An 18,945-nucleotide genomic window follows, 5' to 3' on the forward strand; every position below is an offset into this window, starting at 1 on the left:
ATGGCGAACTTACGGTTCGCGGTTAGCATGCAACGTAAGTACACCGCAGCATCCAGGAAAACGATCACGACTAACAATCTCCAGGGCTAATACCGTTTCTTGGCTTTCACCATGTTCTCATGATTCTCATTGCAATTGCGATAATATTGCTATGTAAGTTGGGACGAAACCACATCAGACGGGCACAGCTAACATTCTCGCAGCATTGCTACTCGCAGGATGCTCATCCACATCACCGCTCATCCCCGGCATCTTCCTCATTTCCATGTGGTACGAAAAGTTTACACCCACCTACGCACCGGAACAAGTCGACCCCGGTGTCACAGCCGCCATTGCCAACATCGTCGGCAACGCACAGCTCGGTGTACGCGTCGGCTATTTCGGCATCTGCATCAACAGAGACGGCGGTGGCTTCATTTGCTCCAACAACGCCACTGCGCTCGTCGACAACGTTTCAGTCGACCAGGACCCCCTCAACCTTGTCTGGGTTGCCGCCACGTTCAAGGACGCGGTTGTCTTCCCATACCTGCTCATTGTCGCCATCATCCTCGCCTTCTTCACCTTCATCCTCCTCGCTACCTTCCCCGGATGGCACGAGGAGCGAGACGAGCGAACCGGATCTGACGTCGACGTCAAGCCCTTCCCGTCGCGACCCGTCTCCCAAGTCGCCCTTGCGCTCATCTTCATCTCATCAATCTTCGTCCTGGTGTCAGTCTTGTGGCAACACACAGCATCCGTCGCAGCAGCAACCATCGTCCAAGATCTGGGTAACGGCAGCGTCAAGTCTGGTGTCGGTACATCGGCCATGGTCCTTGGTTGGTTCGGCTTCGTACTCCTCATAATAGTAACCATCGGGTTGCTCGTTATGATTCTCAGCATCATTGTTCTCGACCGTCTCACCGACAACGACTAAGAGGACCGAACCGGCTGCGAATACATTCAAAACATAATTACGAAAGGATGAGCATTTTGTTGGCGCGATTGTGTAATTTGGCGCCGAGCTTACTCGGCCTTCACTTCTTCAGCTCAGTTACATACCCTTTTATTTTGGGCGACGCGGTGGCAGCTTGCTGCTCACAATTCTTCTGGCATACCCGGCGTTTGGAGATTCTGTTTGCATCAGATCAATTTGATCCATGAGCGAGTGTTGGTTTTCACCAACGATGGTTAGACGAAGGAGGAATGACTCGACTGAAAGCAACGCTTGGATGGGCTGTATTTATGTAGTAAATGAAAGAATGAGAATTGGATACGTCAAAAACTTTTACCCCAACTTTCGTGATGCTTTCCCGACGGGTGACAGTCAAAGAAGTTAAATGTAATGCCTCCTTTTGTCCAGTGGCATGGCTCATATCTCCCGATGGACATCCGGGGTATTCTCGCATAACGCGGGGAAATGCAGTAGCGGAGCCGCCAGTCGACCTGCCTTTTTGACCCGAAACGGGAAAGGGTTCGTCTTGCCATGAAATGCGCACTCATGAGCTACATCTACACAACTTGTAAGAACAGGTCTGACTGCACACTCTCGCAAAGCCTGCCCGAGTCCCTCCGACGACCGGCCGCAGAGTGCAATTATCGATGGCGCCATACCTAAGCGAGCCTAGGGCATTTTGTCGCGTCCAGAAAAATTGGTGGGGTTGGCATGAGAGGGACATCTAGTGCTCTGACTGCTTAAAGGCGCTGTAGTCTTACTGCTATCTTCCGATCTTTTTCTTTCAATCCCCCTCTCCTCAAACCACATCCCCATTTGATCGCCTGTCATGTCTAGCTACGCACTCCCCAAGTCCCACCAGGACGTATGTTGCCCCGCGTCAAAGAGAAGATGCGCAATGCTAACGCGGCACAGCTCATGGAAAAGTCCCTGGTGGACACCGACCAAGAGGTCGCCCAGATCATGGTACGACTATGCCATTACCTGCTTACTTTGTACTTGTACTAACAAACACCGCAGGAGAAGGAAATCCAGCGTCAGCGCGAATCCATCCTCCTCATCGCCTCCGAGAATGTCACTTCCCGCGCTGTCTTCGATGCGCTCGGCTCGCCCATGTCCAACAAGTACTCCGAGGGTTACCCTGGTGCCCGCTACTACGGTGGCAACGAGCACATCGACTCGATCGAGTTGCTCTGCCAGAAGCGCGCCCTTGAGACTTTCGGCCTCGACTCGGAGAAGTGGGGTGTCAACGTACAGTGCTTGAGTGGTAGCCCGGCAAACCTCCAGGCCTACCAGGCCATCATGAGGCCACACGACAGGCTGATGGGTCTTGACCTGCCACACGGTGGACATTTGAGCCACGGCTACCAAACACCCCAGAGGAAGTGCGTACAGGTCGAGCGATATGTATTGGGACGACATGCTGACCAGAAGTAGGATCTCTGCTGTTTCCACATACTTCGAGACTTTCCCCTACCGCGTAAACCTCGACACCGGCCTCATCGACTACGACCAGCTCGAGCAAAACGCCCTTATGTACCGCCCCAAGGTTCTCGTCGCCGGTACTTCCGCTTACTGCCGTGAGATCGACTACGCCCGCATGCGCGAGATCGCTGACAAGGTCGGCTGCTACCTACTGATGGACATGGCTCATATCTCCGGTCTGGTCGCTGCTGGTGTCAACAAGTCGCCCTTCCAATACTGCGACATTGTCACTACCACAACCCACAAGTCCCTTCGCGGACCTCGTGGTGCTATGATCTTCTTCCGCAAGGGCGTTCGCAAGACTGACCCCAAGACCGGCAAGGAGACACTCTACGACCTCGAGGGACCCATCAACTTCTCCGTCTTCCCTGGTCACCAGGGTGGCCCCCACAACCACACCATCACCGCGCTCGCGGTTGCGCTCAAGCAAGCGCAGACTGAGGACTTCAAGCTCTACCAGCAGCAAGTCATCAAGAACGCCAAGGCACTTGAGGTTGCCTTCAAGGGCATGGACTACAAGCTTGTCACTGACGGTACCGACAACCACATGGTCCTTCTCGACCTGAAGCCTTTCGCCCTTGACGGTGCCCGTGTTGAGGCTGTTCTCGAGCAAGTCAACATTGCCTGCAACAAGAACACCACTCCTGGTGACAAGTCAGCTCTCACACCCATGGGTATCCGTATCGGAGCCCCAGCCATGACATCGCGTGGTCTGGGTGAGGAGGACTTCAAGAATATCGCCAACTACATCGACCAGTGCATCAAGCTCTGCAAGAAGATCCAGAGCGAGCTCCCCAAGGAGAACAACAAGCTCAAGGACTTCAAGAGCAGGGTTGCCAGTGGCGAGGTACAGGAGATCAACGACCTCAAGAAGGAGATCGCGGCCTGGGCTGTTACCTTCCCTCTTCCCATCTAAGTCTACACACAATTTTCTTGCAGAGTAGGCGGCGTACACAGGCGTTTCTTTATCCAAGCGGGTTACGGTGTTTCAACAAAAAGGCAAATTTGGACTGGCATATTCAACAGCTCACACCATCGGATTTACGAAGAATGACATGATTAGGGCGACGAAAACTAGATACCTGGAGATGAGGATTCCACGCGATGAGATGCTCTTAGCGTGCCCTGCACTCTTGATGGGATACGCTGCTTAACCAGCATGTCTCGATCATCAAATGTAAAACAAATGACTTGAACTTACCAGACTATTGAGCCCTGCAGATTGTGTAATGACCATTTATTTAAGGCATAAAGCTTTACACAAGTATGAACTTCTAGAATCCGCGCAGCAGCTGTGCCGGTGATCGAAGACGACATTCTTCACTTAAAGCAGCCAGGGTCGAGAGAGACGATTCGAATCACAACTTCATGAAGCTTGGCTGCCACAATATTCACAGGTATTGATGTCATGGATTGAATGCTAAGAAGTCTATGCTGAGACCTGTGGCGTTTACGCCGACTGCCAGGTAATGGAAAAGGTAGCGGAGTGATCTCCGCCAGCGTACACAGTCTGCTGTGTACTACCCGACGCAACCTTGTCTGCACTCCATTGCGCGTTGCCGCCAGCAGCCAAGTTACCGTCCGCGTTTGTGAATCCGGTCACGCTGGCAGAGCCGTCGCAAGCTAGGGCTCCACCAACGATGCCGCACTTACCCTTGGAGCTCGACAAAGTGAAGACGTTGTCTGCCTCGGCAGCGGTGAAAGTCGCGCAGGTACCGGTTGTGTACCAGGTGCCCTTGGAAATGATACATCCCTTCTTTGCGCCGTTGACGACAACGTTGAGGTAGCCCTTACCGCTGAAAGGCGTTCCAGGCGCAGAGGTGGGTGCGGGTCCACCAGCAGTCGTGGTGGTAGACGGAGGGGAGGATCCAGCGTTCTTGGGAAGGTACTTGATTCCCGTCTGGGGGCATGTCGATTTCGTGCCATCGGGGTCTGAAGCAACAAACTCGCCAGTCTGTACGCTACCACGAACATCGTAGTGGTACCAGATCTCGTTGAGTGCGCCGGACTTGCAGCCTAGGGTAACTTCAACACCGGGGCGCTTGGCCTGGATCGCGCTTTGGATGGCAGCGAATGTGTATGTCTTGCTTGTGCTGGGTGTGATGCCCGCTGCGCTCAACCACTCGTAACTTGGGAGCGTCTTGAAGAGGTCGACAGTCTTTTGGAAGAAGTCAACCACCTCCTCTGTGGCTTTGTGGTCGTCGTAGCATTCGGGCTCGAGCGTCGAGATACAGGTGCCGTGCTTAGCCCACTCGTGGTACCAAAAGGACTCATCGTCACCCTTGTAGTCTTTCCAGTATGTGGACATGTAGGAAAGAAGGTCGGTTGCGCCGAAGGAGTTGAGGATGGCAGTGATGTTGGAGTAGGCGCGCGAGGAGTCGCAGTTGGCGTCATAGGTGCCGTCGCATCGGTCGGGCCTGGACAGTATGATTAGCATGAGTAGGTAGCTGCAGGTGAAGGGCAGTGTTACCATAGACCGTGGATGGTCCAGCTATCCTCTGGTCCAGTGGCGGGCGAAGCATCCCAGAACTGCGTCTGGAGGATCTGTCCGCCCGGCGCATTGAAGCAGCACAGGTTCTCCACTGCGGTGGTGTTGTGGCAGCTCAATTGAGCATTGGGGCAACTTTGGGTAAAGTCGCCCATGACGCGTCCTCCATGGCCGAGGATGACTTGCGCACCACCAAGGGCGATCTTGCTGAGGGTCTTGAGAGAAGGCATGGCTGTTGATTCTGCTGCCAACATCTCTGCAGTGGAAGCCGCGGCGTTATGTACCTTCTCCCTCGCGGCTCCCACCAGGGAGTCTAGCATGGCCGGCATGTTCCCGCTTGCCTCGTACTACTGCAAGGACGGAGGAGATAATTTGGCGCTGTGCAACAAGACTACACAAGCTTTCGCGGATCGATCCCTCCCGTAACGGCAGCTCAGATTACACGCCTTCACGTTGCTGTCGCTGATTCGCAGGCAGCGAATACACTGCTCCTCGATGCGGAAGGTCGGTCCTCTAGTCTAGTCTGTCGCCGCCGGGTTGCTTTCCGTAGGTGCGTCAACGGAGAGCCCGAGATGTCTTCTCGACGATTCGACTGGTGCAACAGGTTCGGGGCGAGGTAGGGTAGTGCGTAGGTGTACTATGGCCACCCCGACGATGGCGCTGGGGATGGGTGTTTATGGGGGATGAAAGGGACAGAGGACATAGCCACTCAAGGCGCAGTACCAGGCATCACGCCGGGCGAGGTCACGCAGGGCCGCGTTTGGGGCATGATGGTGATCTGCTGCTCGGGAACCAGTCAGATGGCGTCTCAGGGCGAATGTGACGGGTGCACGTGTAACGCGTGCCTGGCGATAAGACGACGATTGCGTTAGCCCAGGGACGAGCGGACCCTGCGGCTTATCAGCATGGCGCGCTAGCCTGCAGAGGATCGCTCGGCGTAGTCCGAACCTCACCACTTTCCCATCCAAGTCCACGCCAGAATCGTTTTGCTTTTGATATGGGCGTCATCTTCTCTCTTTCTTCTTCGATGGTTTCTGTTCGTCCAATGTGGCGATGAGTTCCCAGCATGACGCAGTCTTCGTTCATGAGCTGGATCTCTATCCCTCAATACCGATTCATTTCCCTCATCCAGCTGTGTGATGGGTTTGTAGGAAAACTGCCACAACACCATACCACAGGAAGCGGCAGGTCAACATATATACTGCAGACAATATCACTTTCATCAAGATCTGGTTTGTTTGGGTTGGAATGATATTGTCTATTTAAGTGTTGTATTTACAAGAAAAGAATGTTGCTCAAATATTTGCAGTGTAGATAGCCTTTACGATCCGCGATCGACGAAGCCAAGGTGTCCGTTGCAGTTTCCTTATGGGTACTGGGTGTAGAGGCACTTGGTGGGGTTCTCTTCCTTGATCGCCCTTGCGATGAAGCCGTAGCACTCGTCGGCTCCAGCAGGACGGGTAACACCGCCCAACCAGACGGAGTAGCCGCCACCGAGAGAAGGCTGGCAAGCCTGGAAGTCGATGTCCTCGCCAGTCTGGTCACGGAAGACAAGGTTTCCGTCGTCGTTGATGGCGAAGGTAGTCCTTTCTCCGTTCTTCACCATGGGTTGAGCACCGGTGGTGTACTGGATAACGCCCTGACCCATGCCGGACCTGTCAACGAAGAACTGCTGAGGAGGGTTGGCAGTGTAGAGGTAGAGGCTGCCGTTGCTGAGCTGGAACGAAGCGTAGTTGTGGGGTTCTGGACCGCAGGAAGCGTTCTGCTGGCCTGCGTTGATCACGAGGGAGTTCTGGACAGCCTGGAAGGTGCTGTACTGGAAGTCGCTGCCTGAGCGGATGGTTTGGATTGTGAAGACATCGCCGTCCTTGATCTTGGAGTCGGTAGGGAGAGCAGTGACGAGGCTGGCGGCAGTGGCAGCAATGGCAGCGGTGGTGAACTTCATCTTGATTGTAGTTGGGTGTGGAAGTAGTGTAGGGTGAAGATGGTAAGCTGGTTGGTGGATGTAGTCTTGATGTTTGATTGTGTTTGTGTTGGATGATGATCTATAGAGCAAGACCTCCAGCTCTTATATACACAGCGACCTCGTATACAGTCTCCTCGCGGCCGTACGAGAGTAACCCCAACAATACAGCAACATGAGGTCACATTCGATCCGAACACGAGCACTGGCCCATAGAATCTTCCGTATGCTCCATATTTTGGTCTCGCATAATGCATGCGCCACGATGGTCTCTGCTACTCAGGGTCGTGCGAGGCCTATTCTCCGAAATGCCGGCAAGCAAACGTGGCGTGTGCGCAAAACGTCGAATGGAATGTGTGGTGAGTGACGCAGCGGTGGACACGTCGACGGGCCGATGCCAGCAATGAATTAACGGAGGCTGGCTAGCTGCTGCCAATTTTGAACCCGGGCTAACAGCCCGAGGTGATCCTATTGGCCGGCCGACAGGCGAGACACAAGAATAGATCGCATGACCGAACGCTCCTTGACCGACCTTCACGGTCGAAACAACATTGGGATGGGCGACAATCGTCGTTGCTCGTGTTCTGCTCGGGTTGCATCGTTGCATGGCGGTGTAGCGAAAAGGGGTTCGCGACGAAGCAGTCCTCGGTACTGACGGCGATTTGTGCATCAAGCTGAACACAAGAGTCCACGCGTCTTCGGAAAATACCTTTCCAATGTACTCAAAGTAATGAGACCGTATCACAGTGTCCGCTCAAAAATCGATTCGAGGTTGGCGAGAGCTGCACATCAGACTCACAAGCGTACCTAATACTGAGATGGCACATGGCACAAAGGTGAGCATCGTTCTCAAACAAGAGCACAGGTCGTACCCCACAAATCCGGAGTGATGAGGCAATTACTGACCTTCGTGTTCATTTAGCAAGATGCGCATCTAGACTATTGCCACATCACTTTCCGCGTCAAAGACGTCAACCCATCTGCCCGCGGATTCCGAAACGAACCAGCCCAAATGATACGATATCGAGCGCGTCCCACACCACCCTTTTACGTCCGCGACTTTTGTGCTCGACGAATCTCCTTCTTACGTCCCTATATTATGTCTTCACGGCCTCGCTGTACGCGGCAAACGGCTGTTCGTTTCGCTCTTCCCGACAGTAACGAAAGTAACATCGAAGCAGACGGCTCGCTTCAATACGGCTCGAACTTCCTCGCGATGTTGCTGTGTACGCTCCTTCTATTTCACTGTGTTTCTCGTGAATTGACTATAAGCCTTGTGTTCCGACATGGTAATGCATCACTACCCGGAATGGTGGTTAATGTTAGCCTCTCGATGGCTCCGACATACCTAGGTATTGAATGTCGTGTGATGTACATGATTCCGCGTACTAAGCTCTATCCTTCCAATGTCCCTTCTCATATTGCCGTTTTCTTCGTGTAAGGCTTGTCAGTGTAGTTTGACTGCGCTGGGGTTGTAGGTATAATGCTGGCATCTCCAAAGAAGGTGTGCACAAGTCCACTCTTTTGGTATATTCAGAACTACTTAGGTAGCCTCCTGCAACCTGTGAAAAGACAACGGTGTTCTGTCGCTGTGGTGATTTAGTTTTCTGGGTATCTTTCGGCTACCATGGCGTAAGTGATGGCGTTATGTTTTTTTGAGTTTCTATCATGCGCGGTTTTAGTGCTGCAATAACCCACAACCCGAACACAATATTGGAACATTCAAAGACCCGACGGCCACACGGACCCAAAGTCCCCAATAACTACAGCTTAGTATGAATGAGAGCTATGTCCTTTAATATGAGAGATGAATTTGTAGGAGCACAAGAACCGGCCCTAGTCGTAGAAGTTATTGTAGGTAATTTCTCTACTAGCAGGATCATGCAGCGTGCCCAGGTAAGACATCCGCGCATTGTAGGATACTCGGAAGACCAGATATATAGATATGAGCCTATACTAAACATCAGTTCACGTCTGCCCTAGGACATGTCCCACGAGTGGCCAATGTCGGCTTTCCGTATGTTGGCTGCTGGCAATCAGTGTTGGACTGTCCCACACTGTCCAGCCAAGAGCCGCGAAACAACGCCGCGTTCGCATGCCAGCCACAACGCGTTGTATATAGGTTGGATGGATCTGCTACCCAGAGAAACGGCCTTTGGGTATGTGCTTTACGTTCTCAAGGCACTCAATTAGGCTGTAACAAGAGAGGTTGTGCGGAAGAGGATTGTAGCGATAGAATTGTACGCGTGATCACCCCGCCTGACACACTGCAACACGTCATCAATTCAACACCATGCTGACCGACACGCTCGAGGGAATGCTCTGAAAATCTATGTACGCGTTGCGCAATACCCAAAGACAAGGAGGATGTCTTTGCTTTGCCAATTTGTACGCGTGGAGGCGGGTCGTGTTCGAGGTGTCGGCGCGCAGAGCGAAACACCATGGAAGGTAGATGACGCGACGCATGTATCGCCAAAACCACAACCATCAAGACTAGACTCGAGTCCCGAGAGCCTATCAAGCCAACATAAATCATGGAGTATTCCATCGAGTACAAGACTGGCATAGAGAAAAAGCAAACAGTAAGCATGTAGCAACGCGTCTCGTCAATAGGCTTCGAGGATTCGAGCGGAAGCTTGCGCAAAATCGATTCCTTCAAGACGCAAGCTGCAGCTATCGTGGATTGACAGAGATGACTCAGACGAAACAACAAGCAGGGACTATTGGCACGACTGAAGCTCGAGGCCAAAGGTGCCTGCGGTAAGGCTCCTGGCATGCGTTGGCCATGGTTAAGCGTCACCAAGTTGAAAAGAGCGACTCGAAGGAGAGGAGATGGGGTGAAGGGCTGCGCTTCCAGCAGGGAGACAGGAAAGACCCCCAACAAATCGAACGGACAGCAGCCGCACGGCGCCCAGTCAGCGTAGGCGGCAGTATTGCAACATGAGATCAAACTGAAGCGCATCTTGATCAGGCCTGGAAGATTAGCGCCTTCGAGTTGGTGATCTGGGGGCGCCGATTCTGATCCCTGAAAAGTATAAGAACGGCGCATACCCCACCCGCCGCGTGCTTGCCCCAACTCAGCGACTTCCAGACTTCCCACCACCACCATTCTTCCATCGATTTTCACGTTCGCCCTCTCGTTCGAAGCATCAGTAACGCGTCTATCTTCCCATCCAAATCACTAGCAACAATGCCTCCCAAGAAGAACACCACCCCTTCCAAGGCCAAGGCCGCCGCTGCCGCACCTGCCCATGGCTCCTACATCGGTATGTACTATGATATCTCAGCCCAACGCGGTCGCGTCGGTTGCCCGATAGTCGCGTCTTTGTCGCCGGTCAATGCTGACTCTTTTAGACATGGTCAAGGATGCTATCATCAACGTGAGTCTATCCCAGGCGTGTTGCCCTGCACATGAGTTTGCGACAGCTTGCGACAGCTCGCAACGCCAACTTCAGCGCGAATCACAATAACGCTCCATGACATTACTCCCCCAAGTGAACATGATTACTGACGAGCTCTATGCATGCTACAGCTCAAGGAACGAAATGGATCAAGGTTAGTAAAATTAATACCCACATGTCGTCGCTCATATGTTGCGGCATGCTTTCGTCTGAAAGCGCGCGTACCTCAGAACTCACGCTGACTCTGCGCCAACAGCCGTCAAGCTATCCAGAAGTACATCCAAGCCAACAACAAGGTCGGCAACCTTAGCGATGCTGCCTTCAGGAGTCACGTCAACCGTGCTATTACTTCCGGCGAGGAGAAGGGTGACTTTGCGCGTCCCAAGGGTAAGTGCCTCTCCACCAAGTCTGCGCGACGACACATCTTCAACACGTCGCTACTGTGTATCCTACACGCACGTATCATGAGTCATCTGAACCTTACTGACGCGTCATGTAGGCACGTCTGGACCAGTAAAGCTTGCGAAGAAGGAGGCCAAGCCTGCCGCTGCCACCGCTACCAAGAAGTCTGAGCCCAAGGCCGAGAAGAAGGTCACTGAGAAGAAGACCGTCGAGAAGAAGACTACTGAGAAGAAGGCCCCCGCCACCAAGAAGGCCACGACCACTGTAAGTATCTGCCTGCTGTCATGAGCCTACGTGTCTGACTTCCTCTACAGAAGGCCAAGGCCACCACCACCAAGGCTGCTGCTCCCAAGAAGGCTGTCGGCCGCCCGAAGAAGGCCACTGCCACAGCTGCTGCTACCAAGGCTGCCCCTGCCGCTAAGCCCAAGGCCAACGCCAGCAAACCCCGCAAGACTGCCCCCACTGCAGCCCCCGCTGTCGAGGAGGAGGTATCGCGCGTGCTCGGAAAGACCAAGTCTGGTCGCGTCACCAAGACCAAGGCTCCCGCCGCCGCAACCAAGGCAACAAAGAAGGCACCAGCAGCAAAGAAGACCGCCGCAGCGAAGAAGGCCACCACACCCAAGAAGAAGGCGACGCCCAAGAAGGCAACACCAAAGGCCAAGGCATGAGCTGTTCCAGTTTAAGCTTGTTTGTTCTTGTTGACCTTTTTTATTTTACCATGCTACCGTCCGTTAGCTTCGGGGCGTACGCTAGACGACATCTTCTTCACGTATTCCCTTTGTCACACTACTAGTCTATGGGTTTTACAGGTGGGCGTGGTTCGGCCACCGGCGGATATGGCAAGGCAGGCCTACGGTGTTCGTCCCTGATTTTCTTACCTGGGATATATCATGTTGGCCGGGCGTTCTGGCGCGTGTCTGTCACTGCGGATGGATGTCTACTCTACTGTCATTGTTCTCTTCAGCGTCGCAATCTGGCGTTATGGGAGGCTAGCTACGACGTGATGCTATCGTCTCAAGCAATTCAAATCAACACATACTTCAAACGTTACGCGTCTCTGAACTCGGTGAATGTGACGCGTTGTTTTGATCTGACGCGTAAATGCTGCGAGTCATGTGAGGGGCATGTGGGTCTTTGATAAGATAACCGGCTCTGCCCGATCTTCTCATTTCTTCCGGGTGCCGGCTACCGGGCGAATTCTACAGGAACGCCGACCTGCGACTTCCTGCGCCGCTCCAAAAAAGCTCCGGTCGTGTCTCAGGTCTCCCGAATGTGCCGGTGATATTATTATGAGCATCTCAAAAAAGAAGACGAGCTACTTCGCACACCTTCGCGACATGGGTGAACACCTGTTGTCTTGTACATGCGAAGTGCACCTTGCAAACTTCTAGCGACCCTGGTGGGAGCTGACGATAATAGTCTCAGAGATCGGTGTAGTATTACAAAGTATGTACACTTTAAAGCGTGTACCGTGTCGCTGAAGCCGCAGCATTTCATAGCTTTGTAGACACGCAGTCGATGCTGCGTCCGCGGGAATGGGTTGATCGTCGTCATCTGTCGCACCTTCCTGCTCACTCTCAACTTTACTTTAGCGTCGCTCACAGGCTACGATCACGACTGGATCCTTCCGCCTGAACTTCGACGTCTTACTTTCAAGCTAAACATCACCAGCTGGAGTGGTGCACATCGCCATGGCGAACCCGAAGACTACTCAAGGTAGCAAGTCAAGCACCATGAGGTAAGATGACAACACCAGAGCATTTTGCAAGCAATTGCGAGACTGACATCATACTCGTAGCTTCAAGTCTACCTCAGCAGTCACTATACGCGTAGGGAAGGATCCGAACACAGGACTTCATCGCGCACGAAAGCTCCCTCACTTCCCGTTCAGAGTTCTTCCGCCGCGCCATGAATGGCAACTGGCAGGAGGCAGATACAAGAGTCATCAATTTCCCCGACGATGAACCGGACACTTTCGCCCTCTACATCAGCTACGTCTACATTGGTGGATTATCTGTCATCAGCAAGACCGCACAAGAGTTGAGGATGCTTGACAAGGTCGAATTCAGAGTGTACATCCATGAGAAACACTATACTATCTTCAGTGTCTATATCCTGGCGGAAAAACTCCAAGATATCGCGACAAATAATGCGATGATATCAGAATCACTGGCTGTCACCCACTTAAAAGGGTCTAATGATCAATGGCATGTTCCAGGCCCGAACACAATCAACGCGATCTATGAAGGCACACCTTCGAACAGTCCAGCCAGACGTTTCGTCACTGACCTGTGGACTGCGGTTTCAATCACAAGCATCTTCGATCAATTCCAACTTCTCCACAAGGACTTCACAAAAGATCTAGGCGAATCGATTGCTAAGGCCCGCGCTGCGCACCTGGGGAACATACCAAAGAAGAAGGGCATTGATACGTATTACGAAAATATCGAGCAAGACTAGAACGTTGTACCTAAGTACTGTCGCTGTCAATCACTGGGTGCTCCTAAGTTCTGTCGATCTGTGAGACGCGTACGCTACGGGAGAAGGTATGAGCATCCAAATCCGCCGCTCGTATAGGAAGAGCAGATTTGGAATATAATAGATGCTGGAAAGGCTAGGATTAGTGCAATGCAACCTGCTGAACTCTGACCCTACTCAGTATATATACTATAATCAGCCAAAGTCTGAAACTTCCTCTTATGCGTCGAGCATGACAGCCCAAATTATGCTACAGTCCCAGCTCATTCGAGTAGTACCACATCGAGCCCTGATCGAGCGCGCGACTGTGCCAGGAACGCCAGCTTTGCCGAGATCACGAACGTGCCTCTCACCGCGATAAATGTAACATTCTCGTCGTACCGCTCAATGTGAAAGCTTGGCACGCCTGGTACTAGATCATCGGTAAGCGGAAATCTGTGCCTTCGAGTGAGTGAAGCGCTCCAATGACCCAGTTGAACATCAGGACCGTAATGGCGCTAAGCCCATGGATTTCTAAGGTGAAGAGCAGATAACTAGATCGTGTTCGAATAAGTTGAATCATTATACCGCAGCAGTGTCTACCATAGACCTTGGCAATGATGCCGGGATGCGGATGGCGCTTGTTCCGTGAAGTCTCGAAGTACTACATACAATGACTACAGCGCGGTTTACGCGACATTTCCACTGGCGCATTGGGCCTGACGAGGTTGATTGCCCTCAGAGGCCATCAAAAAAAATTCCATGACTCTCGATATACTGCTGCCGTTACAATTCAAAAGATTATTACCGCGAATAGTGAGTTTTCTATGCTTGTTGGCTTTGTACATGGGAGTGGGATCGAGGTACGCCCCGCAGAATCAAGCCCACCACGCTAGTCGGCGCTAGGAATAGTCGCCCGCAGGAGCTGCTCGAACTTTGAGTGAAGTGCCCGCGGAGGCAGAAAAGCGGTTCAAGGATACCTGCTTCCGGCTACATTTCTATGAGAAGCATATCCACGTGCACAGCCCGCATGCAGGTCGTCCTTCGTAACTCGATATGCGCAAAGTCTATGCACACCACCTGTCCGGCACAGCGCGCCGTTGTCGAGAAGCCCGTCCGCCGTTGCTTCTCGTTGGACCGTTGCCCACCCGTCTCCACTCCGAATCGCCCAACTTTCAAGTCGTCTCTGGTCATGGAATAGACGTAAAGCGTTTGATGATGCTAGTGGCTCGCGGGACGATTGGTGGCATCCGTTGTTGGGTGATACCAGGAGGCGTCGCAAAGTAGCATCCCGAGGTCGCTTCACGGGATCCGTGAACGCCTTCGAGAGCGGGGTGCCACTGCGATTTCATTTAGGAAGGTATCCGATAGCACGCCTGAGGAATACCGGCCGTTCTTTGCTTATTCGCTCATTTCCTCTCCGGTCTCTACAGTCTGTGGCTGCTTACCTGCAACAGGGTTCTCCAGATCCGCCGCACGGGTGTGGCTAGCAAAACGGTAAGGTGATGACAAAGGGAGAGGCGCCACCAGTATCTCTAATTATCCCAATTTCCTGGATAAACACACTTGGGGAGTGAGCGTGATCCTTCAGTTGCCTTTGATGTTCCGAGAGCTGACCTATGGGCGACAAGACAGGCATGCAATATGTACGAGGCACACCAACTTTCGGGCACGTCCTGTTCATTGGTGACCTTCGAATCGTTACCATTCCTTCGTCTACGCGAACGAATCAACATGCTCATACATATGCTCGAGGATGTTCTCGGCCCAGCACAAGGGTTGACCGTTGAAGCGGCACACGTCTGCTACGCCCGGATACTTACCAAAACGTCTGTGATGGACATCAACATGCCCAGAGTCGCGTAAGCGATATACTGTAGATTGCCGCCTGTTGGACAAAGAATAAAGAGACGATCAGGTGTCGGCGCGCAATGGCTTCGCCGACAAACCACAGCCATCACAAGGACAAGTTGATTCGATGTACATAATCGTGTATCGCTCGTACTGTTTGTGGAGATCAACAGGGTATATCGGGCACCAAACATTACCCCAGATCGATGGAACGATGAGAGCTCTTGGCTGAAGAAGCGTCCACTAGTGCCATTCACATGCATTTCGCACCCTGTCCCTTCCCCATGTAAGTGATAGCCAGCGTTCACTGGGATGAATATGCAGGGCTTGACCGCCAAGACGGGCTTCAAAGCGAGCTTGAGTGAGCTTGACCCCCAGGTTTTGGCGTCTCTACCAGGCGATCTATATCCGGGGTCAACTGTTGTACTGCCTGAACTAGCGACATATCCGGTAGTCTACATCGGATCGATAGTTGTCTAGAGCTTAAGCGCAGCTGTCTTTGTGGAAATTCTGCAATAGCGTGGGCTGATCGATGACAGGTCACACGGTCGCATGCCAACAGTACATGCGGACATACACATTCTCGCTAGCCGTTGGCACATACCAACGGCCCATGAAGAATGGTACCAATCCTTCCAGAAGTGTCAAGTGCGGAGTAGTCACCTGGTCAGGCCTAGTGTAAGAAATTGCAATGCTACCATAGAAAGCCACACACGCACCACACTGCAGCATCACCGCTGTTCAGGATGCGATATTAAAAACTGGGGTATCCCACTGTCGATTGCGCCCGCAGCCTTCTCCAACTTCTGCTTCCTCAACGCTGCGCAAAGCGCCTTTCATCATAATTACCTCTTGTTCCAGCAATCTTGGAATAATTAGCGACAATGCCAGGAGGTGGTGTTACCCTCACTGGGACGCATGACCTCAACCGGGTCGAGGCTCCTGTCACCGTTCGAGCCTATCTGATCGTCGCATTCGCTGCGTTCGGAGGAATATTCTTTGGATATGACACTGGCTGGATGGGTGGAGTCCTCAACATGGACTACTTCATAAAGCAATACACTGGAGCTGAATACCCCGACGTCGTATATCCGGGCCTTGACTCCACCAGCCAGACCATCAAAGACTATCGCAACTCTACATTCGTGGTCGTACCATGGCAGCAATCGCTCGTCACATCCATCCTCTCTGCCGGGTATGTGAGAAAAGACCAATAGTGTTACCAGTGAATACTAACAGAACACAGTACCTTCTTCGGCGCCATCATGGCTGGTGATATTGCTGACTTTATCGGACGTCGTTTCACAATCATCATGGGATGTGGTATCTTCATTGTCGGAGGTATCCTTGAGACAGCCTCTACCGGGCTTGGTGTCATGGTTGCTGGTCGACTTATCGCCGGTTTCGGTGTGGGTTTCATCTCATCCATTGTCATTCTCTATATGTCTGAGATCGCACCCAAGAAGGTCCGCGGTGCTGTAGTCGCTGGTAAGTACTATCCACATGGCCTGCATGTATACACCCTGACTTTGATAGGCTACCAGTTCTGCATTACCATCGGTATCTTACTCGCCAACTGCGTTGTATATGCCACTCAGAACAGACGCGATACTGGCTCCTATCGAATTCCAATCGCTGTACAGTTCCTGTGGGCTATCATTCTCGCCATCGGTCTCGCTCTCCTCCCTGAGTCCCCTCGTTACTGGGTCAAGAAGGGCAAGCTCGATAAGGCTGCCGCCGCACTTGGCCGTGTCCGTGGCCAACCTCTTGACTCCGAATATATCCAGGATGAACTAGCTGAGATTCTTGCTAATCACGAATACGAAATGTCCGTTGTTCCCCAGGGTAGCTATCTCGGCTCATGGATGGCTTGCTTCAAGGGAAAGCTCTCTCAGCCCTCGTCCAACGCCCGTCGCACTACGATTGGCATCTTCATGCAGGCCATGCAGCAGCTGACTGGCATCAACTTCATCTTCTACTTCGGCCCGGTCTTCTTCCAGCAGCTCGGCTCCATCAGCAACCCTTTCCTCATCTCTCTCGTCACAACTCTTGTCAACGTGCTATCCACCCCGGCCTCGTTCGTTATGGTCGAGAAGATTGGCAGACGCCCTCTCCTTGTTTTTGGAGCTGCTGGCATGGTTATCATGCAGTTCATCGTCGGAGCTATCGGAGCCACCGCTGGCAGAAACACTGCCGACCATCCTGCCAACCCGAATGCTACCAGAGCCATGATCGCATTCATCTGCTTGAACATCTCCGTCTTTGCTACCACCTGGGGACCGTGCGCCTGGATTGTGATCGGCGAAATCTTTCCTTTGACTATTCGATCTCGTGGCGTCGGTCTGTCCACGGCTAGCAACTGGTTCTGGAACTGCATCATCGGTATCATCACGCCTTACCTTGTTGCTGACCGCGATGACTCCGCTCGTATGGGATCAAATGTCTTCTTCCTGTGGGGCTCGCTCTGCTGCGTTTCATGTAAGTTTCTCATATTCTTTGCAGTCCTATGGAGCCTTTTGCTAATTCATAAACAGTCCTTTTCGCCTACTTCTTTGTTCCCGAAACCAAGGGTCTTACGCTTGAGCAAGTCGACAAGATGTTGGAGGAGAGCACTCCTCGCACCTCCCGCAATTGGAAGCCCCACAGCACCTTCGCTGGCGACATGAACCTCGCTGACAAGCATATCGAGATTCCCCTCGAGAACCTTACTACTAAGCACGAGACCTCTACAGTCTAGTCATCTGGTAGGAACGATGTGTAAGAAGGATACTCAATGTATGGAACTGCCGATGTCACTAGATGTTACTGCAATGCATAGACCTGCTAGCTCGCACCCGATGCTGTGGAGTTATATATTTAGTGGAATAGCATACCTGAACCTCTGTCACTGGGTTTCAATCCGCGTTCCACATTGTGATCGCTGGAAAGCGTACGCGAGACTCAATCCAGAGTGCACGTTATGGCAGCTGCTTCACCACCTGAGATCTCCAGCTATATGCGTGCTTCCAGCAGTCTGGGAATTTGACTCAAACCACAAGCTGTGACTACGATGTGACGTATCAAGCGTCCGTTTGCGCAATGTCCAAGAACCCATTGTCGCATTCTGTTCTCCTCGGCTCTAGATAGGGACCCCAGTGTTCGCTATGTAGCACAAGGCTGACGGGCTGACAGCGGAGGCGCGTGTTCTTGCGTTCGATTAACCGGCGCGGTGTTTGTGGCATCGTTTGAGTAGGTGGTACGAGGCTGATGGGTCGCATGCTGCATTTGGGGAAATGGCTCGCATGAGAAGTTGGAGTACTGTCAGTGACGAGAACTTACGTCGATGATCTGTGTCAGCCGACGTAACATTTGCGCGCTTGTTGAGAGATGGGACGGTTGCATGGTTGGATCAATTGATCCTTCGTTGGGCTTGCCTCTGACAGGCGCGCTGTGGCGGAGCTCGCTCTTACCTGGTGGTGTAGCATCTGTGCGCAGCTTGGTGGGGGCTCCAGGCTCACCACTGCTCACCAAGCGCGAGCATCGCCTTCAACTCCCATGCCTTGCCTTTCAACATTTTTCTGGAGGCTCTGGTCAATCCGCCCTGCTCCTTGGAATGGCGCGAAGAAGCCATCGCGGCTGCCTGTGATGAACAGTGCCGCATGCCCAACGAACAATTTCTCTGTGAACAGCCTTGCGGGATGTGGGAGGCTGCAGGTGATGGTGTCGTTGCCCATCAAGCTTGCCTTCATACGTGCATGTTCAGCTCAGCCTTGGGCGGGGGCTAACCCTAGTCTCTAGGATGCCAGCCACATCGTCGAGTCCATAGCTATCAGAGTGATCTTCACTTCCCTCCACTTCCCCAGTCCTCTAGCAATTTCAAATGAAGCTTGATTCTGACAAGACATTTGGCGAACTATACCCTAGTATCGAAGCTCTCCAAACAGCCTTGACAGAGCTCGAGACAAAATACAAGGAAATCGTCTCTGAT

At 52.6% G+C, this 18,945-nt stretch overlaps 7 protein-coding genes across 7 annotated transcripts; 5 read left to right on the forward strand and 2 right to left on the reverse strand.

Moving 5' to 3' along the window:
• Nucleotides 1-913, forward strand: J4E84_000729 (uncharacterized protein; the record flags this gene model as incomplete). Its single annotated transcript, XM_049383365.1, has 3 exons — nucleotides 1-34; nucleotides 85-153; nucleotides 204-913. The coding sequence occupies 3 exons, from the start codon at nucleotides 1-3 to the stop codon at nucleotides 911-913; spliced, it is 813 nt and encodes a 270-aa protein (XP_049248883.1).
• An 847-nt stretch (nucleotides 914-1,760) lies between these two features.
• On the forward strand, nucleotides 1,761-3,332 carry J4E84_000730 (uncharacterized protein; the record flags this gene model as incomplete). The annotated part of the gene is made up of 4 exons (XM_049383366.1): nucleotides 1,761-1,796; nucleotides 1,847-1,897; nucleotides 1,952-2,316; nucleotides 2,369-3,332. 4 exons carry the CDS (start codon nucleotides 1,761-1,763, stop codon nucleotides 3,330-3,332), a joined length of 1,416 nt encoding a protein of 471 aa, XP_049248884.1.
• Nucleotides 3,333-3,866: 534 nt separating this feature from the next.
• On the reverse strand, nucleotides 3,867-5,158 carry J4E84_000731 (uncharacterized protein; the record flags this gene model as incomplete). The annotated part of the gene is made up of 2 exons (XM_049383367.1): nucleotides 3,867-4,833; nucleotides 4,887-5,158. 2 exons carry the CDS (start codon nucleotides 5,156-5,158, stop codon nucleotides 3,867-3,869), a joined length of 1,239 nt encoding a protein of 412 aa, XP_049248885.1.
• A 1,112-nt stretch (nucleotides 5,159-6,270) lies between these two features.
• J4E84_000732 (uncharacterized protein) lies at nucleotides 6,271-6,849 on the reverse strand (the record flags this gene model as incomplete). The annotated part of the gene is made up of 1 exon (XM_049383368.1): nucleotides 6,271-6,849. The coding sequence occupies one exon, from the start codon at nucleotides 6,847-6,849 to the stop codon at nucleotides 6,271-6,273; it is 579 nt and encodes a 192-aa protein (XP_049248886.1).
• A 3,208-nt stretch (nucleotides 6,850-10,057) lies between these two features.
• On the forward strand, nucleotides 10,058-11,338 carry J4E84_000733 (uncharacterized protein; the record flags this gene model as incomplete). Its single annotated transcript, XM_049383369.1, has 4 exons — nucleotides 10,058-10,133; nucleotides 10,533-10,655; nucleotides 10,768-10,934; nucleotides 10,985-11,338. The coding sequence occupies 4 exons, from the start codon at nucleotides 10,058-10,060 to the stop codon at nucleotides 11,336-11,338; spliced, it is 720 nt and encodes a 239-aa protein (XP_049248887.1).
• A 1,023-nt stretch (nucleotides 11,339-12,361) lies between these two features.
• On the forward strand, nucleotides 12,362-13,130 carry J4E84_000734 (uncharacterized protein; the record flags this gene model as incomplete). The annotated part of the gene is made up of 3 exons (XM_049383370.1): nucleotides 12,362-12,408; nucleotides 12,509-12,742; nucleotides 12,944-13,130. The coding sequence occupies 3 exons, from the start codon at nucleotides 12,362-12,364 to the stop codon at nucleotides 13,128-13,130; spliced, it is 468 nt and encodes a 155-aa protein (XP_049248888.1).
• A 2,732-nt stretch (nucleotides 13,131-15,862) lies between these two features.
• On the forward strand, nucleotides 15,863-17,715 carry J4E84_000735 (uncharacterized protein; the record flags this gene model as incomplete). Its single annotated transcript, XM_049383371.1, has 4 exons — nucleotides 15,863-16,173; nucleotides 16,225-16,466; nucleotides 16,515-17,456; nucleotides 17,513-17,715. The coding sequence occupies 4 exons, from the start codon at nucleotides 15,863-15,865 to the stop codon at nucleotides 17,713-17,715; spliced, it is 1,698 nt and encodes a 565-aa protein (XP_049248889.1).
• Nucleotides 17,716-18,945: the final 1,230 nt, after the last annotated feature.

This window comes from Alternaria hordeiaustralica, assembly GCF_023758085.1.
Source record: "Alternaria hordeiaustralica strain BMP 2776 chromosome Unknown scaffold_1, whole genome shotgun sequence".
In the NCBI taxonomy this organism is placed as follows: domain Eukaryota; kingdom Fungi; phylum Ascomycota; class Dothideomycetes; order Pleosporales; family Pleosporaceae; genus Alternaria; species Alternaria hordeiaustralica.